The sequence below is a fragment of the Delphinus delphis genome, chromosome 21 (assembly GCF_949987515.2).
Source record: "Delphinus delphis chromosome 21, mDelDel1.2, whole genome shotgun sequence".
NCBI lineage: Eukaryota > Metazoa > Chordata > Mammalia > Artiodactyla > Delphinidae > Delphinus > Delphinus delphis.
The window spans coordinates 10,390,389-10,412,694 of NC_082703.1; the positions used below are offsets into that span (position 1 = coordinate 10,390,389).

A 22,306-nucleotide genomic window follows, 5' to 3' on the forward strand; every position below is an offset into this window, starting at 1 on the left:
GATCCCTATGACTTAACAGTAGAATGCAAACGTAAGCACCATGACAGGGAGTATAGCAGGGCACTGTATCAGAGAAACCCCATACGATGGGTGGGATCGTCCCGTCCTGGGCCATGATGAAGATTTGTCCTTTGAGGAACAATTATTATTACTTCACCAGTTGTACTTAGAGACCTAGTTTATGGCACTGCAAAACCACTGGCACAAAATGATACATGATTTGAAATAGATTGTACTCTCCTGCATTGACCAACTTGGCCAATTAGCTAATGTCGGTTGCACTAAGGAGATGGGATGCTTAGAACTTTCAGGTGAAGGTACTGCTGTACCCCCCAATGCAACCAGTTTCTGCTTCATGGAAGGCTTTCTATTTGCCAGTTGGGTTTTGTGGGGCTAACTTGCTTAGACTATGGTAGGTCAGGTTCTTAACAATATTGGCTGATTTAATGGTGAACCTGATCCTCTTAGGAGCTAAGCTTCCAACCAGTCCAATCACACGTATTATTGGGAGAGATTCACGAGTTCAATGAGAAAGAGAACTCGACTGATGCATAATAAGCGGGGTGAGCTGTATTTGCTCTTCTGATTAACAAGCTGGTCAAGAACTGGGGAATATTTTACCGATGAAGGTCTCTTATCTGGACATCAACATGGGGCCTTATGGAACATTTTCAGTTTACATTCTCTGTCTCAGCAACCACACTTTTTTTCTCTGCTGAGAGAGGGCAAGTCGCTGGAAGTCTTCTTGAAATGAAAAAGTGCAATGTAATTTCTATAATACAGTAGACTTTATCATTAGACAAAACATTTCCTACAAGCCAAGCCCATGGTAATCAAATTCCAGTTAACAGGTCAGGAACATTGTCAAATCAAATTAATAAGAGCACTGATTATTATTAACAGGAGGAAGAGAAAGAAGTAAGAGACCAGAATGCTGCAGAGATTATACAAAAACAAACCAAAAGTGTTGGAAGTGGAAAAGAAACAAACGGACAGGACAGACGGGCTGACAGAATGACGGAGAGAGGGAGGAAGCCAGGTAGGAGGGAAAACAAGGTTAAGAAGTGAAGGAGCAATCTGAAGTCCCTGGCACAGCATGCCTGGTACTAAGGGAGGAAAAATAAATACATAAAAGAAAACCAGAGGGAGGAAGTGCTGGGGTGGGAGGAAAGGTGGATGCAGATTTGGAAGGGTTATCCCATACAGCATAACTCCTAACCTAGACTGGCGGTCACGTGGAAGCCACAATTAGAAAGCAAAGCAGCTGGTGCAGCTGATGCATTGCGGGGCGACAACGGACCAGGAGACATAGAGCGGTGTCACGTAGTTTTGTGCCGCAAAAGTCAAATGAGGACGTGGCACGTGGATGCTTGTATGTTAATTGCGAGTGTCTGCTGCCTCCTACCTCCCCTCCCACATAGACACAGGACAGGGAATTCAATTTCATAAGGTGTTAATCTGTGAGCTGATGCCCCTGGGGCCTCCGCCTGGACCGGGCACCCGGATCAGTTTTCAGCACTAAGTCTAAGCAGCAAAGGCATCGCCCCACTGGTCCTTCTCCAGGGATGCAGGACACGGAGCAGGGATCCTTTGGCTGTGATGAACTGGTTACAAACCAGAAGTGTGAAAGTGTCATTGCCTAGAAAATGAAGACCCTACTATACCTCTTTCGCTTACTCTATTGTTTTCTTCTTTCCAAATGGCAAGCACTTGGCAGCATTGCCATCTTCCCATTCTATCTTTAGAGAAACCTGGGAAATTGCTTCTGCACACTGCAAAAAGAGGACCTAGCCAAGGGCCATAGGGGGAAAGGCATCGTGCCTCTCACGGCCTCTTTGGCAAGTTTTTTGGTGGTGGTTAATTATAAAATAGACTAATTTGGGTTTGTGAACAAATCGTATACGATGACTTGCCCATTCTTCCTAGGTTATGTCAGAAGACACAGTTTTTCCAGGAAAATCAATCATGGAAATAGAAAGGCAGCCCAGTAAAGGCCAAAGGGCAAAAGAAAAGTGCTAAACGAGCTAATTAAAACCAAGGCCCCTAGAACACAGATGTGGATCAGGGTTCTGTATTCACATCAGCATGTTTGCGTTAAATGTTTTTCATCTAAGTTTCTGATTTTCCAGTGGTTTACTAGATCAGGTGACCCTCACAAAATAAATGTGTTCAAAGAGAAATACCTGATGAACAATAATATAAACAATGAGTTTTTTAAAAAACCCTTCCCCCCCCCCCCTTATTTTTTTCCTAGTGTGACGGGGTCAATAGGACAAGAACAGATTAGAGGCAGCGTTGAAAAAAAGAATCCATCAGGCTCGTTGGCGGATCTGCCTTATTAATGAGTTGCAACACTTCTGAGTCCTTATGGTTTGGCTGGATGCATCGAATGAACCAGATCAAGCATGTTTTTCAGACTGATCTGGCTAGGCCAAGAGACAGAAGCCTTGGCTGTCTCAATTTTAATTGACCTTTAAAGTCGGATTTTCCTTAAGGATGGAATGTTCTGGCTGGCTGGGGACTTTGGAACCTCTGGAAGGTTTGCCCTTAAGAGGTCAAACCTTAAGCTTACCAAGGTAACCCCTGGTGTGGGTACCACATCAGTGTGCCTTTACTAACCCTTCAGATCTTACTGAGGGAGGTTATACATCTGAAATATCCATCACCCTACTTCATTGTTTGGGAAGAGAAATATTAAATTTAATAATTATACCCTAAAGTGATAAAGCAGGAAAGATGCTGTTAGGGAGAAGAGGGGAGGTGATGGTGGTATTTTTTTCTTCCTTTCAGGTAAGGCCAATAAGTCTATTTCGAAGTGGGATAATTTTTATCCCAAGGAAAGTAACCTGAATAGATAACTCCCCTCGTGTAGACCACCTGCCCCCTGCGGGATGTTGGTGGGACCTCTTGTGTTCCTTACTCTTGGGTGACGTTCTCTGATGTGCAAAGGACCACTCACATGAACGTGGGGCTATTCCCATCAAATGAATAGTTTTCTCGTGGAATATTTTTGGGGGCAATGAGCAATTAATTGAGTTTCTATCCCTGGAATGGATAGAGCTTGTAACAACCTGATTTTCCACAAATTATGGGAAGTACATTAGGTGTAGACTGTGATGTTATCATTGAAATGAAAGCAACAGCTATAAGATGCTCTCACCGCATGATGTCACTGACACCAGCTGGTTGGGGACCAGATATTCCTGTAATCAGGACATGGCTTTATTGACCAATGGTCACATTCCTGGGGGCCTGCACTGTGGAGCCTCTGGAAGAATAGAATGGCTTCCCCTTCCTCCCAAGACTGGCCTTTTCTCCCAACTCTTTAGGGTGAAGGCTTTCCAAAGAAGTCTGCCCCCAATTCACATGCTCATAGGAGATATTTTACATTTGCAGTGTGAAAATGTCTATTTGATTACTTGTTGGGATATAGTGACTCAAGTTTAATTCTGTTAGTACTAGAATTTCCAACTAAAATAGCACAAGGCTATTTCATTCTGTTTTCTGTTCATGACATAATGAAATCGACTGGAGCAGTGCTTGAGTATCTCCAGAAAACCAGAGTAATCCAAGTCTATGCATATAATATGTTGCAGATTAAGATGTTACTATATTAATAGATGATTTTTACATTGTATGTCAAGCTCCCATCAGCCTAAAACGTGGAGCGTTCTTACGCTGATGTATGTAAAGCTTCTTCTGTTCTCAGGCTTCTGGTTTGGTTCTTCCTACAGCCTTGTAAACCACTCCAACGTACCCCAGCTCGGAAATAACAGCATGGCCAGATCAACCAGTGGGTCAGAGAACATGGGATATATGTGAATTTGCAGCAGGTAAGGTGATTTTAAACTCTAAGTGAAAACTGGGAATCTAAAAGCTGGTGCACTCAGTACCATGTTGGTAAACTAACCATAGATTGAAGGCAAAGAAATCACTGTTATAGCTGTATGATCCCTTCTAAAGAGAAAGGAAATTAGTTAGGAACTGAAAGGGAAGAATAGACAGGGGGAAAAAAAAAAGGGTTTCAGCTCATAGGCTCTAAATTCTGCAGGCTAAAAGGAATGATGATTGGTCCATACCCATAAATTCAATCCCAAGATGCTCTGCCAATGCAGAAAGTTGACAAAAAAAAAAGAAAGAAAGGGAAAAAGTTTCAGAAAAGAGCAATACACTGCACTCCAAAACACATTACACACGACTATTATGGCTCTGTGCGTGCACACTGAACAGACAAACGGCGGATGGTTAAGGAAGCAGTGCTCAGGTACGCCCCCATGAGTCCACAGAGGGAACTTCTCTTTTAAGAGGTGCGCAAATACCAGCACACTGTGTCTTTATTAACCCTTAAAAGACCTTACTGAGGGAGAAGTTGTACGGCTGAACTCTTCTCTATGCTATTTCATTATTTGGGAATAGAATACTGTATTTATCATCAGAGACAGCATTTGGCATTATTTCATTCTTCTCTTTTCAAAAGGCAGACTTGAAGTTCCAGGGAGGTGAAATTGTTTTGCCCAAAGACACACAGTGGCAGAGCTAGGAGGTGAAGCCAAGTAATTTGGTTGGAAAATTTCATCACAATGGATTTATATAGCTATGCTCTAATATTTCTTGTTGCTTTAGTTATTTTTTTAAAACTATTTCCTTTTCTCCAAACCTTCTACTCTCTCCACCACTTACATGACAAGGAGCAAACATTTCTGCTCAAAAAGCCAGACGGGGCACTGGGGCACTGGAGCCTGCTTCCAGTTTTCCATATAATTCCTGTGTGGCATAGGACAGCTCTGAATGCCTCACTTTTTCAATTGGTTGAAAAAAGAGGCGGGGGGAGGATGCAATTCCTGGGTTCTTTAGTTAAATTTAATTTACTACTTCTTCAAATCACGAAGAGCCAATTAGATGATCACTTCCCAGTGCTTAGCTCCGATGCCCAGATGACAGCTGAAGGGCACAGGCACCCAGGGGAGCTGCAGGGCTGCCCAGGGAAAGGGACTCAAAGTTGTGTGCTCACAGCCCACAGTCCTGGCAGACCTGACTGACGAGGGACCGGGATTGCAGGACCAGCAGAACCTGCACAGGCTCAAGTGACGAAATGGGGCCGAAAAACCAAAACAAACAAACAAACAGAAAAAACCAAAAACCTCTGGAAAGGACCCATTCCATTCTTGAAACAAAAAGTTGTTAACCAAATTTCATCATGTGCGGCCCTTCAGGATTTCCTTATTTGTGCGTGGGTGGTGGAGAGGCAGGTGGGAAGGAGGGGCAGGATAAAAACAGAGGGGTTCTGTGGTCTATCTTTCTTCCCTTGGTCACTGATTAGAGATGTACCAGGACAGTCCCCCAAATATGACAAGGCATCTGTTAAGTTTGAAAACATGTGGTAGAGGGGTATTTCTCTTACAGAAGCATCAGTTTGGACGTGAACAAAGCCCCTCATATAGAGAAGGGAAAGGAGGAGGTTAAGTATGTTTGGAGTCATCCTCGTTTCAGGTCCTTTCTCTGCCATTTACCTGTTCAGTGACTTTGGACAAGTTAATTTCTTGTTGACAAAATGCTTATGATATTGATAAATGCCTCACAGGGTGACCCTGTGGAATAAAGGAGACATGAAGTATGTCTGCCAACAGCAGAGGGGTTCAACAGCGTGGGGAACAGACATATCTGGAGATTTACTTTGGGCCACTTACTGCATGGATGTAGGTTTACTTCTGATTAATTTCACGGCCCTCAAAACTCTGATAGCTCCTAGGATATTTCAAGAATTTAGATTTAAAAAAAGAAACTTGCCACCTCTTAAGGAAATGAAGTTTCCTAGATATAAAAAATCTATATCTATATATATAGATGATCTAGATATATAGATAGTGCATCTAGTAACAATGATAAAGAGGCACTTTATATAACAGAGAGTTCCGTTTGCCTTGAGTCCAGGGTACTCAGGCAAATCACCTACATTTTTCATAGATTTAAAGCCAGAGGATGTAGGGTTACTTTGGTTGCACAATGTTCACAGCAAAATTAACAACTTTTTCCAATCCAAACGAATTTCTCTTGCCTCTGTGCAACATTCAATTTGACAAACTGACATTACCCCCCGCATTTGTTTCCTCCATATAAACTTCGGAACATCAAGATACCAAAATTCATTTTCCGAAGAACTGATCATAAATTTCCTTACGCATTTACGTGAGAAAGTGACTCAGTTTTTCTCCCTAGAACCCTCTCCATCTCTTGCCTTTTCCTCCTACGTCAGTAATAATTTAAGGGTTAAAATCAAGAGATAACTACAGAAACTCTTTCCAGAGAAGAGAATCATGATTCCATGCCTACGTGAACACTGCTAATTGTCTATATTAGTTGCATAGAAAGCTTGGTTAAGTCTTCAATGAAATTAGTAGCATGCTCATGCATACATATTACTGCATTTACAGTTTTATAGGTAAGTCTGTGAGCCTAACTCTAATTTCATTTCATGGGAAGTCATTCATATCAGGCAGCTCCAATTTCAGTAATTCAAAGGGAAATTGGTACTTAAAATTGGAATCTCTTCTGGCTCGAAGCCCTAACAAGGAAACAAGCAGAGGCATGCATCGGTCACACTAGTCCCACAGCAAATGCTCCTCGAATCTATCTTTACTATTGGTGGCTACATTTCTTTCATTGTGAGTCAAGAAAAGTAGGAGACACACACACGTTTCATTTTCTGAAGAGGTCGTTACTTTCTATCTTTTCTATTTAATCTAATGTTGGCTTAGGCTTATTACATATCCTATGTTTCCTATTGAACTTCTGCCTGGCCACTCCATTTTTCAAATTAAATTAGTGACTCAAAAACACGAAGGTTACTGTAAACAATTTAGTTTCCTTTTCTACATGTGATTTCCTGCTGTGCAGTAAAAGCAATATCAAAAATTAATTTAAATCTAAGAGTCTTCAGAAACTATTAAATATGGACTCGCTAATCCTTTGTTTTAGGATTTTTAGAATAGTTTGAAGAAAACTGATTAACCTGTAGGTTAATTTAAATTTTCAATTGCATTAGAGAAAAGAACAAGAAAACAACTTTTTTAAAAACTGAAATTGTCCATACATGCAATTATAATTTCTGTTAAATCTGAAGACATTCAGGATTTTGTTCCTTAACATCTTGGGTCTCCTTATGCAAATAATCTCAAAGAGGTAGGTGTCCTCTTGACTTTCTGCCCCTCTGAGGTTTCTAGAGGGGTCCTGTCAATGTCATTTCTAAATAGGAGCAATTTAGCACCTGACTTCTAATTTTCGACTTACCTTTACAAATGTAGATTTTTTTTTTTCACATATACCAACCCATATTGCCACTGAGCCCTTCGAAATGTAATAGGAAACTCTCTCCTTCCTTCCAAGTTTCCACATGCCATGAGCAAGTATTGATGCATTCACAAAAACACACACAGTGAAATCTCACTAACGCTCAGCTGGAGTTAATGATAATTTTGTCATAGGTTGAGTGTGTCTTTATTCTGCTTTCAGCAAGATACACATGTTTGATAAAGAAATGAATAACTTCAGAGAGTTTTTAAAACATTTAGAAAAGTCAACACAAATAATTTAGGCACTAGTAACCTATGGTTCAAAAATACTTTTAAGGCTAAGTTTACTCATTCTGAGAATATGCCTACAAGTTCTAAAATTGTACTCTTTTATAATAGTCTATAATTTGGGCTATTCTATAATTACTTCCTATTAAATGTTAGTTTATACATGACCTGTTTGCTCCATACTGCCTGTAACTATTGAAGCTGTGAGTGCTTTCTTTCTATAACGTCTATAAATTGATTATCGATTGTCTCTCTATACACACACACACACACACACACACACGCACGCTCTCACACACACACACACACACACAATGATGAACACAATCCTTTCAAGTAGGAATTCAGTGTCAAGAAGGGTGAAATTTGAAGCTGACTAACCTTGACAATATCTTCCTAGAAAGTATTATAAATATGTTTTATTTCAAGGAAAATGGCTTCCTTCAAGAACACTCTATAAAATATACATGTGTTCCTCTCTTTTATATTTTAAATCAGTTTTTATAAATCAATAAGTGTCCCATAGGACACCCTGACCAGACAAACTGTATTAAATCCTAATAATGTAAGTTATGTGTTAATAAGCATTTAAAAAATTGTACATTCTTTTAGGATGTGATTCTTCAACTGAAAATGTGGTTGGGTAAGTTGAACAATGTTTCTCTTTGAAGCTGGGGAATATCTTTTCTTTTAAAATGTATGTTATGCATTTCAAACTTTATGAACACCAATAAGTAAATTTTAAACATTACCATGGTGGCAACACTTTTTAGTTTTTGTGTAGCCTTCATTGTTACTTGAACATAAAGTTCCCAGAGCAGCAAACATTTATTTCCCTACCTTCTGTGTGAAGGTCTGCAGAAATAAACATTGAGAATTTAAGACATGGAAGTTAGAAAATTAACTCTGGGCAAGACGATTTTGGAAAGCAGCTTCTGATTGAAGGCTCTTGCTTTTCCAGACGTGAGGCAGCGCTGATGCATAGTCACTACAGATTTTGTTTATAAATGTGCTTCCTATCAATCTTTGTTAAATCAGGTTAAAAATGAATGCTGCTTTCCTGGACATCTTCCAAAAGTGCCACTGAAAGCTTACTAAAGAATTTATTCAAGGAATCACACTCAGGTTAAATACACAGTAGCTATTTTAAAATTATATCTTACGAAAGAGAAAATGGTCTAAAAGAGAAGCTGAGAACATTTTTTCAGGTTATTACCATCAGATCTCACTGCATTATCATTTGGGGGGAATATCTTCATTTTCTAATGCTTTTCTCTATCTGGTACTTCAACATTGCTTTCAGTGCACAATGGTATTCCAAAATTTTAAGTACAATGCACATGTTCAGAATTTTCATTAAATTCTAAAATATAAATGTATTGAATTTACACAGTCACATGGATTTGCTAAATCTATGTCATTTGAATACAAACACATTTCTAAAAGGAAATTACTATATTAAGTAAAATTCTACTTTTACTTTCTGTTTTTACTTTCCATCTTATCTACCTTTGTAACAATATTCTACAGCTGTAGAGAGAACAATTCTGTCCACTAAAGGCATTTTAAAGATTCTGAATAAAGGGGAGACCGTGTTTGAAAATTTAGCAATGCCAATTTACCAATTTTTCACAACATAAAATGAATGGTCTGTAACATAATTTTTGACCTGTAGCCTTTGTAAATACATAATAAGTAAGTACCACCTCACTAAAAAAAAAAAAAAAAAAAAAGTTTGACTAGTATGGGCCTAATCACCCCATAATGCATATGAAATTTCTTTATTCTTCCATGTCTGTTAACATAAGGAACAGAATCTTATTCTTTGCATGTATACAAGTAAGAGTCAAATCTCATTCTTTCAGAGCCCCCAAATGACCAATTGCTATCACTGTTTCTTGTGTTACATGAACTTATACCCTAATACGCTATGTGAAATATTTCTTGGGGTGAGAAATTGACAATCTGAATCAGAGGTTGACAAATCCATTATGATGCTTTTGTAAATAAAGTTTCAATAGTACACAGCCATGCTTATGAGTTCATGCATTGTTTATGACTGCTTCTGTGCTACAGTGGCCAAGTTTTCTGTGGTTACGACACTGACGGTATGGTCTGCAAACACAGAAGTATGTACCATCTGATCCTTTACAGAAAAAAATTTGTCAACCTTTGATCTGAATGGATAACAATATGGAATCCATTTTAAATATAATGCTTTGAAAGCTCCAGAATTAAAAGCTACAGTCCTTATTCACAAAAGCAGGAGAAATACATAGTTTAGTTATCCGTGCAATTATATACAATGTGAATTGGGTCCTTTAGGAATGATGTCCAAGACTTCATGAAGCCACAGAAATCGATCAAAATTTCCCAGTTCTCATTAAAAAATATATATCTAGCAGTGAACTGTGATATTTCAAGGTAACTAATAAATATTTTAAAACAAACAATTTTCCTAAAATTATTACTGAAACTAGAATAACATAGATAAATGATTTAACAATTCATCTAAAAATCATTTAGACCCAAATCACTTTTTTCCTAAACAAGGTCAATAGAAGCCTGGCTATTTCCTTTGCTGTAAGATGTTTGTTTGTTGTTTTTAATTTTCCTACTCAGTGCTTTTTTTAAACTTAAATGCAAACTGGTTAATGAAGAGAAACATCTGCACTCTTTTTATTCTGTTTATTTGTTAGAAATAACACATTCTGAACCGAAATGAACTTACCATCATTTCAAGTGTGTACTGGTTACAACTTAGCGAACATCCTTTTCAGGATGGGGTCATTTTATAAAGAAGATGGACTGTCCAGTGGAATGATTTTATTTTATCAATAAAAGTGAGACTTTTAAATGCCTTTATTATCATCGCACTGTGTGATACAGACTATCATTTTGTATCACATCATTCAAGATCAATTTCAGAAACATCGGAGCCTCACACACCTATGAGCATCTCGGAGCCAACTAGTCATGAACAGAGGAAGTAATACAATCGCTTTTGTTAATGTTCTCATGCGACAGGCAGAGGCAGTCAATGTTAGACCTGGTAAAACACATCTAGCGCTAGGTGAAATCTGAGGGAAGATGCAGCAACAAGAAAGCAGCACCGACTGAGCATGCTCCTATTCAGGCAGAGACAGAAAGGGAGTGGACGTACTGTAGAAGCTGGCCATTACGTAGTTTTGGCAGCGATCACCAGTAAACTCATTTGGGCACCTGAGAGAAGAAACAAAAAAAAACAATGGTAGAAAAAACAGAGAAAAAGAGAAGAGGTGAATATATGCTAGAAAGAAGCTCCTTCAGTGACATTTGATTGAACTTGGTGAGTTCACCCTCAGGAACTGAGTCTTTGTCCTAATCGTGGCTTTTAGACTCTGGCATTTCCCCCAAAGGGTTAAAAATTTGGACAGAAATGATAGAAAGATCCCAGCATTTTAAGTGACCGCATTCTCTCAAAGGGAGTCACTTGAAGTGAAAGCAGATGTTTCCTTTAACTAGGTTTTCTATTTGACAGCATTGGTCCAAAACGTTGGAAGGAAAGGAGTTCTGGTTGGCTGGCCCGCCACGATCACCAGCATCACCGACCATCCTGATGGGTCATTCTTTTATAAAACTGATGACCATTGGGGTCTGTGTTGAGACACAGTTAAACAAGGTCTCATTGAATGGGTTTATGCCCTGAGTGGTTAAACCATAATTAGAACAAAAGGAATCAGTCACAACTGAGTTGTAAAACCACCAAGCGGTAGTGATTGTTGCTGTAGTTTGGGGGAGAAAGCAAATTTCAGATTATTTTAACATACTTTCTTGGGTTTGGACTTTCATGGGCACATTCTCAGTACATCTCGCTCCAGTGAATCCAGGTTGGCACCTAGAGGGTAAAAATGTAATAAGCAATCGAACGCTAAAGACACTGAACTTTCAGACTGGCAATTTCCTCCTATGGAACATGGAGGCTCCTACAAATGACCTGGTAGCTGAACAACGTAAAAGAAAGGAGAAGACAAAACATTTAGAAAACCATGTCCCATGAAAACTGCGGGGTATATATTTCTGTTGTTTGCTTCAGTCTTCATAAGATCAGTTAACTGAAACTTAACTAGAGTGAGGTTGAAAAGTTGAAAAGAAGTGGCAAGTTCTGGGCAGCTAAGTCATTTTCCCTTGGGCATTTCTGAAGTTGTCACTGACCAACTGACTCACTGTGTTAAAACACCGGTTTCCGTAAGAGCTTATAAGGTTCCGTCCACCATCTTTTATTGTTTAAATGATTCTGAGCTTTTTCTTTTGTAGACACCATTTTGTACTTCATTTCATAGGTATCTTGATAAGTGAAATCAACAAACTACAATAGAAGTCAAGCACTTTCACACTCTAGTGATTACTGACAAGAAAAACTACATCTCTTTTTGTTTTAAAGATATTACAAATTAGGTCTTATTTTTAATGGTGAACGGAAGAGGCAGATTTTTATTAGTACAAATTTCACTTCATCCAATTATCTCAAGTCAAAGGCAAATACACTTCTAAAATTTAAAGTTATTCCTCTACTGAGGTATTTAATAAATGTCATTTTGCTTTTAGGGTAAATTGTTTTGAAACTGTATAAAATCTACATTTTACTCACTCGTATACATTTGCCTATCAAAATTCCAGAATCCTGGTAGAATACTGTTCTTAAAGCCTTGTGATGGGGCCGTGCCTAAATATGGAAGTCCTTTACAACTGCTCTTTTTGTTGCTGTCACTCCAGTAACTAAAGCATTTCAGAATGGATTCATTTTACCCAGTATCATACTCTAATTCATCAAAAAGTTCCAGGACGCAAATATACCTCTTACAGGTGCTCCACAACCACAGCCATGATTATTAGTAATAGTTCATCTAGGCCATAACCATCATGCACACACCTCATGATTTACTTACAACCCTTTCTTCTCCAGAGTAAATAAAAATAAACACCATCTTTTTGGCATCAAAGAGATGTGAATAAAACGATTCATTTTTGCTAATATAAGGTTGATTTTTTTTCATTTCCCTTAAAGCCAAATTCAGCGCCAAAAAATGTTCTCAAGTGATTTGGTACATCTGCTTCACCTATTTCATGAAGAATGGCTTGTAAGAATAAATACTAGCAGTTCTAGATTTTCAGCCCTATAAGTACTTGAGTAAACAAAGTATAATTATGATCATTAAAAATTATATCGGGGGCTTCCCTGGTGGCGCAGTGGTTGAGAGTCCGCCTGCCGATGCAGGGGACACGGGTTCGTGCCCTGGTCTGGGAAGATCCCACATGCCGCGGAGCGGCTGGGCCCGTGAGCCATGGCCGCTGAGCCTGCGCGTCCGGAGCCTGTGCTCCGCAATGGGAGAGGGCACAAGCTTAACAACAAACATCTTGTATTGATACAGTTTTTTCAATTCTTCAAAATATATTTTTTTAAATGAACTGGTTATTTTCATTTATAATATTTTTGCTTCAATGAGTAGAGGAAGATCTGCCTAGAGAAATACAGAAATAAGAACTATAGCCTGTGAGGTTGGGTCATTTCTCATGAAGATGTCATTCTGCATGCTTCAATAAGAGTGCCTTCACAGGTAATTTAAGAAAAATATACGGAAACTTGTTTTCCATATAACTTATTTGACATAAAAACTTTTGAAGTACATGGGTTTGTTTGTTTGCTTTTGCGGTACGTGGGCCTGTCACTGCTGTGGCCTCTGCTGTTGCGGAGCACTGGCTCCGGACGCGCAGGCTCAGCGGCCATGGCTCAAGGGCCCAGCTGCTCCGCGGCATGTGGGATCTTCCCGGACCGGGGCACGAACCCGTGTCCCCTGCATCGGCAGGCGGACTCTCAACCACTGCACCACCAGGGAAGCACTACATGGGCTTTTTATTTGTATATTTGTTTCTGAACCAGGACTATATAAATCCATATAGACATACACTATAATTAAGTAGGTAATTTCAGACCTAAGTATATTCTATAATGACCATTTCATCTTAAAAATTTACATTCTTAATTTGATCACACAATAATCCACTTGTTTCATACAAAGAACATGGTATAAGATATGTGAATATGGTATGTGTGTGTGTGAGAAGAGAGAGAGGGAGAGAGAACCATTGGAGGTAAGAAATGCACGTATTATTTAAGGATCATGAAATTAACAAATAGCTGAGAGATCATGAGTCCCTTAAGAGAAGAAACGCATTTACTAGAAGACTGCCATTTATGCATCTAGGATGACACTTTTGAGATCACTGGTCACAGGACAACTAGATGAAGGGGATCAAAAATCTTACCCAATCAATTTTCTAATTCGTACAAATCCTGAGATGATGTTTCCTAGGAAACTAGCATTATCTCTATCATAAGATGATATATCAATAGAATATCTGGTGCAGTAACATTAGATCTGCTTAAGGTATGCCAATCCTTTTTGGAATTATCAGCTATAACCGAACCAGAACTCTCCTTTCACTACTGTTTACTTTCACTTAGATGAATTTTCTTAGCGTAAAAGCCTTATTATTATTCAAAGTGGGGTCCAAGGACCAATAGCACCAGCATCTCCTGGAATCTTGATAGGAGACACGTAGAATCTCAGGCCCCCATCCATAACTACTGAATAAGAATCTGTATTTCAACAAGATCCCTAAGAGATCTGTTTGTACATTAAAGTTTAGGATGTCAGGGATGCTGACCTCCAAAAGGCCCTCTACCCTGGCATCACAGAATCTTGCTGCTTGCATGTGAGAAGCCCATTTGGCTTCATTGGGCCTCAGCTGTCCTCAGAGATAAAATGAAAGGATTTAACTAAGTGATTATCAAAGGGTTCTCTTACCACGAAGGTTCTGGGAATCACCCTCACACATGGAATCACTGTACAAAAACCCAGACATCATTTCTTCTGAATGTGTTACCAGTCAGGGAGGACTCAAGAACTTAAAAAATAAATTTCTGATAGAATGGATTTTTAAGACAATCTGGAGGCAAAATAAATTTCAAATACCTATTCCTAAGCAATTCAAGGGTTCAGCGGCTATAATCATTATGTAACTTTTGTGGATGTCTAGAATTGCTACCAAATCAGATGGAAGGAAGTGGAAACAGTTTCTGCATAAGCAAACTGCAGACTGCATTGACTGGGTAGAGGAAGCATATGCAAATGGAAATGCACCTGATCTATAGGCTCTGATTAAATTCTATGGAATTACTTCTAAAAGAATAGGCAGACTGGCTGCTGACATATTTCTTTATTAGCACTGTACTTTAAGCACCCAATCTATCGCTTTCTTCGGAGATAAGAGTACGGTAAATTTAATCTGATTTTGAACAATATTCTTTGGCACGAGTCTGAGCACCTTCCAAGAATTTTATGTCTTAGAAGAATCTGTTTGAATAAGAACCGAGCCCCTATTTTAGCTCCAAAACTATATATACCGTTCGTTTTACTGATCAGATTAGAAGATGGAAATATTTTTTTAAAAATTTTAGGGCTTCCCTGGTGGCGCGGTGGTTGAGAGTACGCCTGCCGATGCAGGGGACACGGGTTCGTGCCCCGGTTCCGGGAGGATCCCACATGCTGCGGAGCGGCTGGGCCCATGAGCCATGGCCGCTGAGCCTGCGCGTCCGGAGCCTGTGCTCCGCAACAGGAGAGGCCACAACAATGAGAGGCCCGCGTACCGCAAAAAAAAAAAAAAAAAAAAGTTTAGTATTTGCTCTTAACATGATAAACTATCTTTGTTCTATGATTGTTCTTCGTGAGATGAAAACTCATAGACAGTTTTGTCTGAACTGAACTGAAGCAGCATCTCTTCCAACTAGCATCAACTCTTCCCTGAGTGCCATATCCTCACCTCTAGACATCCACACCCTGGGAGAAGGATTCCTTATTTGGCTCTCACATTGCACGCTGCCCTGATCTCTTCCAATGTCCTTACCTATCTGTCTCGTGATTACCTCTTTGTGAGGACGCTGACCACATTCTGATCATTTTATAGCTCTAAAGTTTAGCCTGGCTCATGAAGGACTCTCATAAAATGTTAGTTAAACTGAACCTGATTGAGAATCAGACTGCAGTGTCCAGTAAAGGACTGTATTAAGGAGAATCTCACAGTCAATTGATTTGCCAGGTACAGCTCAATAACCGGCTTTTATTTTTATAGTTTGTGACCGACTCTCTCCTCTGTATACTTCCAAATAATTTTTTATAGGAGCTCCCAGTATCCTCCTTATAGACTCCCTCCCTTAAATAGAAACCTTTAAAATGGTGTCTGGAATTTGGAAAAGACTCTAACTCTTTAACAATAAGTCTATTACCTCAAATTTAAATCCTGTTACTGAAATACCATCTTACCTAGGATTCAATAAAGCCATTACCGTCGAGTAACCAAGACTTCTGCACAGCATCAGTAAAATCAAAACTGTTCTTAATAATAACCTTAATACACGGTGACAGTCCTGATACACTTACTATGTAATCGATCATCAGCTCATGCAATTTTGTGAAGCGATTTAGTGCTTGGTGTATTTTTTACATTCTAATTGAATAAACTATTTCTCATTTTTTTTGGTGGAGACACTAGACATATAGTCAAAGATATTTCCAGAACTCCAAGAAACTTCTGGTCATTTAGGGTTTGCTAATTTTACAAGCCATTATAAATGGTTTTGTGGTTTTTTAAATTTATGGTCAGTTTATAAACCATCCTTAGACATCCTTTCTCTTCCTTTCTTTATTTCTTGGTTTCATTAATTTTCATTAGGTCCTCCCTTGATCAGGCAGGAGAAGGGAAACAGGTTTACATATGATATTTTGTCTCTATTTAGTCATCACTCTACCATGAAATATTCAGACAATTTTTTAGATAATTTTCTTCCAAAAAAGAAAAGCCCCTATTTTCTTTTCACTCCACCTCAGTACTAGTTAACTGGGGTATTTCCTTCATATTGTACAACAGCTGAAACAATTTCTTTGATGTCCATGTTTACAAATATCAAGTAATGGCAATGCCAACAGATACATATTGAGGATTATCGGTGTGTTTAAGTGTTAGACGTTAAGGGCTTTTGCTCGTACTCCGTAAACCAGAGCTGGCAGTGTACACACCAGGTCAAACAGCGCTAGTTTGTTTTTCTACAGTATCATATTGCAAGGGATTGTTTTCTCACCCCTTCACTCGGGATTCTGGCTAGAACTCGCCCACTCACTGGCTGAGTATCTGTGTTGTAGATTATTCTTTCCCAAATGGACTGTTACTATTAGTCTGCATTTTTCCAAGATGAACTTCGTTCTTTTATCCACCATGAAGTGAAATTTCTTGAGGTCTGTATATGCTTTTCTAATTTGTGTTTTAGTGTTCTTTATGGTATCATCTGCAAAAGACATTTATTTCCTCAAGGGAATGCCTTCTTCAGTACCATTAAAGAAAATATTAAATATAATATATGCCTTCAATAACATTTCGTTCAGATCCAACCTTATACCTCCCCATCACTGATCATCCCATTTCTTTTTTATTAAGATCTGGGGGCTAGTTCTCAATTCTTGAGATAACAGTATACATAGAGTGGCCACAGTGGACTCATGGGTAAATACTGAGGCGGGGGGGAAATCTAAGTTATCCTGGCTCGCCAATGTTGTTTTTCAACATCTAAGACATACAATCCCACTAATGAGGCTGCCAGTGTTTATGAATTAACCCCTCCTTGTTTGAACCCTGGTGCCCTTCCCAAAGCCCTGTTTGTACAGCTTGTTCTGAAACGCTCATCTGTAGATGAAAATCCTTGCCGTTGTTTACTCTAACTGATGTATCCTTTACTTCGGGGTCAAACAATTTCATCGGATACGGGCTCAATCTATGGCCCATGCATCTACGTGTCCTTGTGACACAATGACTTATGGACTCGGCTAATTTGTGGTTTGGTTTTCCTCCCTGGAGGATGCCCTTCCCCGTCTCATCACACAGCTTAGCGATTCCAAACTTTATAGCTCCATCTACTCCAGCCTCATTTTATGATGAAACATCTAAATATTCACTTTTGACTTAAATCATTCAATAGAAATATTTCAGAATGGTGCATTTTATTTTAAATAGACTATATGCTTCTCAAGGCAAGGGCTGCATGTACTTTTTCCCCTGACGGAGTCTCTGCCTCTGGCTGGTTGTGGTCCGCCACGGTACATTCCCTTAGCTCCCTAAATTCTCTTCATAGCACTCAGCACACCAATCATTTATAATTAAATTCATTACTTGAAATACATTGGCTACTCACAAGAGCCTACAGACTCCATGAGGGCAGAGACCACGTGATTTTGCTCACCACTTCATAACGGGCACAAGCATAGAACTTGCCTCTTAGAAGGAGATCAATAAATACATGTGGCTGCCTAACTGATTTCAGGAGAAAAAAAGGAACCAAGCTCTTAAGAACACTTAGTGTACCTGATTTTACGCCAAACTGCAGCCAAACTGGTTTCTATAAGAACAAAAGGATTTGCTTCCCTCTGTCTTCACGGAAGTCAAAAATGAGCTAATAAATACCTAGGAAGTACAAAGCAGGAGTCTAGATACAAGAGGACACAGAAGAAATAGAACACGTGGTCATGTGAAGAGCTGACTATCTACATCTAAGCCACAAGAGTCCCGCCCACTCACAAAGGTTGCTCTCCCTGTCAAATGTTACAGAAGGTAAGTGTCACACCCACTCTGAAGGACGAACGCTTCCAGAGCTGGCTGGACTCCAGGTCTAACCCAAAATACATCCCTTTGCTCTATTCCAAATTTCTCCTTCTACAGCCATGATGATGAGGCCACAGGACACAACCTGAATCTGAACCATCACCCCCTTAATTATGTTAATTCAGCTACTAATATGTTATAAGTATCATCATCCACCTCCTCATTGCTATGCCAGGATTTTATAAAACTGTAACCTTAGCTAGTGTCTTGACTTTCCTCATCTTACCCGGTCCCCAGATGTCTCTAGCCTGTATGGAAGTCTCTCTTCCGTAAGCACTTGCTATGTTTATGGTATCACTCCCCTGCTCCAGAAGTTACTATGACGCCCGATTAGCTATCACGATGTCCAAAGTCCTCTGCCTGGCTTTCAGAGCTCAGAAACTGACTCTCCTGTCTAACTTAGTTTTTTTGTTTTGTTTTACTTCCCAGAATGGAGCTGCTCGTCTAGCTATGCATGTCACTGGGTCTCATGGGAAGATTACTACAGCCTCAGTGTCTGCCTGGTATATAGAAAAAACTCCATAAATGATGACGATGTTTATCAAGTCTTCAACTAATTCCAGTCTTTTCCTTCTTTAAGTTCTCATTACCATAACAATCAGCACTGTACCACTTGGGATATAGTCACTTTAACTGATGAACTATTTTAGTTACTCCATTTCCGTAAATAGACTAAGTTCCCAGGGGCCAGCGACCGTGCGTCATGTTTTCTCTGCGTTTTCAAAAATGCCTGGCATAGAGGTAGCTGTTCTATAAACAAATGTTAATTAATATTTCATTTACGGAGTTTAACTTATTATAGCAAATTTGTTGTGACTTTATCTCCTCTAGCGATATATTTTTCACAACTATCTCGATAATAATGTGTGATACAATATAGGCCCTTATATATACTACATGGTTTCATAAACAGTAGACAAAATCATAAGTTCATGTTGAAAGGCACCTCCCGTCTTCCTATGTTTTGTTTGCTTTTTGTTTCTGTTTTTTGTTTTTACATATAAGGAAGTTATTGATCAGAGATATTACATGATTAAATGAATGTCAAATGCAAAGTTATAAAGCTAGCTGGTGGCCCCAACCAATCAGATAAAAACTGCTAGTGTTAAATAAAATGAAGAATTGGGAATTAAATATGATAACACAGTCTGTTAAGACAGGTGTATATATTTTTCCAGTGTCTACAGAGAGAACGTAATTCTACCATTTATTTTTTATTACAAGGAAAAAGCAATCTTGCTTCCCCAGAGTTAGAAGTGCTTTAGCAGAAATGAATTCATTTAATTTCACTGACTCCCTGGGAAGAAGTTTGGAGAACATATTAACTCTATGTTATAAATATACTGTCCAGAGAGTTGAAGTGAAAGAGCTCAGACTATTCACCAAAATTGGTGGTTAAAACACTAATCCCCACACGGGGAAGGCACATCTGCCCATAGGACAGCATCACGGGTTTATAAATACGGTGTGGTATAAAATCATTTTTCGATTAAAAAAAAATCACATCAACATCTTCCAAAATAGTTCTCTAAGTAAAGCTGTTCAGAGGAGCAGCTATACAAGAACAAGGGGAGAAAACAGGAACATCTGGACAATGTCATGTTCAAACTGTCCTGTTTCTTTGAACCATGTGACTACATGGGGTACCAGAGGGTAAAAGACGGAATGATACTTTTCTGGTCTTTATGCAATCTGGAATAGTAACTGTTTTTTTTTTGTTTTGTTTTTTTCCCCAGGATAAATTTTAAATTACTATAGAGAGAAGAGAAATATAAAAGATGAGATACACCACAGAAATTCCCACACAGTTCCCAGAGGAGAAGCCCAAGTAACCAGCAAACCTCTCCTCAGAGAAGTGTTTAACTGTTATATGGTTAATCCATTTGGAACACCTTGTTCTAAACAGAGAGACAAAAGAGCTTTGCTGTAAAGTCTTCGACTTCAACTCCCAAAAAGACAACAGTGGATGAGATGACTAGAGAGACTACTTGGAAACTCGCGTGCTTGTGGTGTTTCTGAGTCATGTCTTTAGCCAGGGATAAAGCTGATTTTGAATGATGTGGCACATGCTTCAGAAACGTTTTGCCCTAGACAGATGGACCATGTGGAAACTATGAACTGGCTTCATACACAGGACCATGATGAGCCAGTGCAACACTTTCGTGTTTTCTGTTTCTATGCAAGTCGTCCAGTGAACAATATAATATCGTAAGACATGGTAAATGATGTGCCTTGGTTTCACTTCTGACTAAACTATTTTTAATGTTATAGATGTTTTTAATACAGGGATTAAAAAACAATTAGACAAATTTAACAAAAAAGGCATGACATATTTTGGATAGTGAACATATTCCAATTCTTCCATCAACGTACTGGCTTGCTCTGATGCATCAGTAAAGACATGGTGCAAAAGGGGGATAAAACTGATCAAAATCACAGATGTCAAAGATTTTCTTTCCAACAAGATCTCGTAATAAGCTTTAACGCTTTTCTGAAAGATTATATTACCAAAAAAAAGATACAATAAAATTATAATGCCAATTTGCTGAGAACTAGAAGACGATTAGCTTGGGGGAAACAATATTCATTCATGGGTTGCTGCTTTAATAACTGTTGGAGGAAGACAACATTTCACTTTAAGATTAGAAAAATATATAACAAGTATTTCTTTCTGGATTGGGCTTAAAATTTAATGAAAAGCTGTGTGGGTGAAAAAAATTCCAGTTGTTGGCACAATACCAAAATGGAACAAATGAACAGCACTTAGGCGATAGCACTTTTTGTACAGGACATGGGAGGGCCACAGAAGAGCTGAAATTAACACGTGGAAAATAACTGCACTGGTTCCTAAGAGGTATTCAGAAACTATCATATATACTCACTCAGCTTGTAAATCTTTGCAAAGGCTACGGTGAAAAATGATCATGTTTCATTATTATAATTAAAATACAGTGGTCTCAGATGCTTTTCTAAAGAAGTAAAAAAGAGAAAACATAGATAATCTGGGTACAATTGTTTAAAAAGGAGAAGCATTTAAAGGAACTATAATTTTAAGTGTTTTTTTCAAGTGATTAAAACGTAATTAGGTTGTATGTCTATGACAAGGACTGAGTAACAGGATTACGCATATAATAAATGCACCTCATATTTTATAGATTATAATTCTCAGCTTCTGGTATTTTCTATTTTCATAGAGAAAATCTTACAGGAAACTATAAAATTTGGTCACCCCCCATGTACACACTGCTATATTTAAAAAGGATAACCAGCAAGGACCTACTGTAGAGCACAGGGAACTCTGCTCAATGTTATGCGGCTGCCTGGATGGGGGGGGGCGTCTGGGGGAGAACGGATACATGTACATGTATGGCTGAGTCGCTTAGCTGTGCACCCGAAACTATCACAGCATTATTAAGCGCCTATACTCCAATATAAAATAAAAAGTTAAAAAATAAATTTGGTCATCCCCATTCACTATGATAAGTATGGGCAGGGAGGAATGTTGGGGCTGTATTCACAGCAAGTTGGCAGAACCAAAGTCTAAAACTGACCAACTTTAATTCTTTGCTATAGGTATGCTGAGTTGAATATACTGGTGATCAAAAAGTGAATCTTTAATTTTTTTTTTTTTTTTTTTGCGGTACGTGGGCCTCTCACTGTTGTGGCCTCGCCCGTCGTGGAGCACAGGCTCCAGACGCGCAGGCTCAGCGGCCATGGTTCACGGGCCCAGCTGCTCCGCGGCATGTGGGATCCTCCCAGACCGGGGCACGAACCCGCGTCCCCTGCATCGGCAGGCCGACTCTCAACCACTGTGCCACCAGGGAAGCCCGAATCTTTAATTTTAAAACAATGAACACTGAGAGTCATAAAATCCTTCAGACCTGAAAGAAATGTTTTTTTCTATATACTCTTTCATTTTTATCTTGCTTTAAAGCTTTGAAAAGACTCTTACTTATTAACTTTATCTTGGCTTATAACTA

At 39.0% G+C, this 22,306-nt stretch overlaps 1 protein-coding gene across 8 annotated transcripts in view; it reads right to left on the reverse strand.

Annotated features, from left to right (window-relative positions):
- Positions 1 to 22,306, reverse strand: part of NRG1 (neuregulin 1) — a 1,009,792-nt gene that overhangs the window by 9,346 nt on the left and 978,140 nt on the right. For 3 of the 8 annotated variants that reach the window (XM_060001388.1, XM_060001386.1, XM_060001392.1), the window contains 2 exons: positions 10,741 to 10,799; positions 4,080 to 4,103 (listed from right to left, as the gene is read on the reverse strand). In XM_060001388.1, the coding sequence (XP_059857371.1) occupies positions 4,080 to 4,103; positions 10,741 to 10,799 (83 nt within the window). Of the gene's footprint in view, positions 1 to 4,079; positions 4,104 to 9,205; positions 10,800 to 11,386; positions 11,455 to 22,306 lie in introns of those variants that run through there. The other 5 variants (XM_060001391.1, XM_060001390.1, XM_060001389.1 and 2 more) reach the window with 3 other exon arrangements.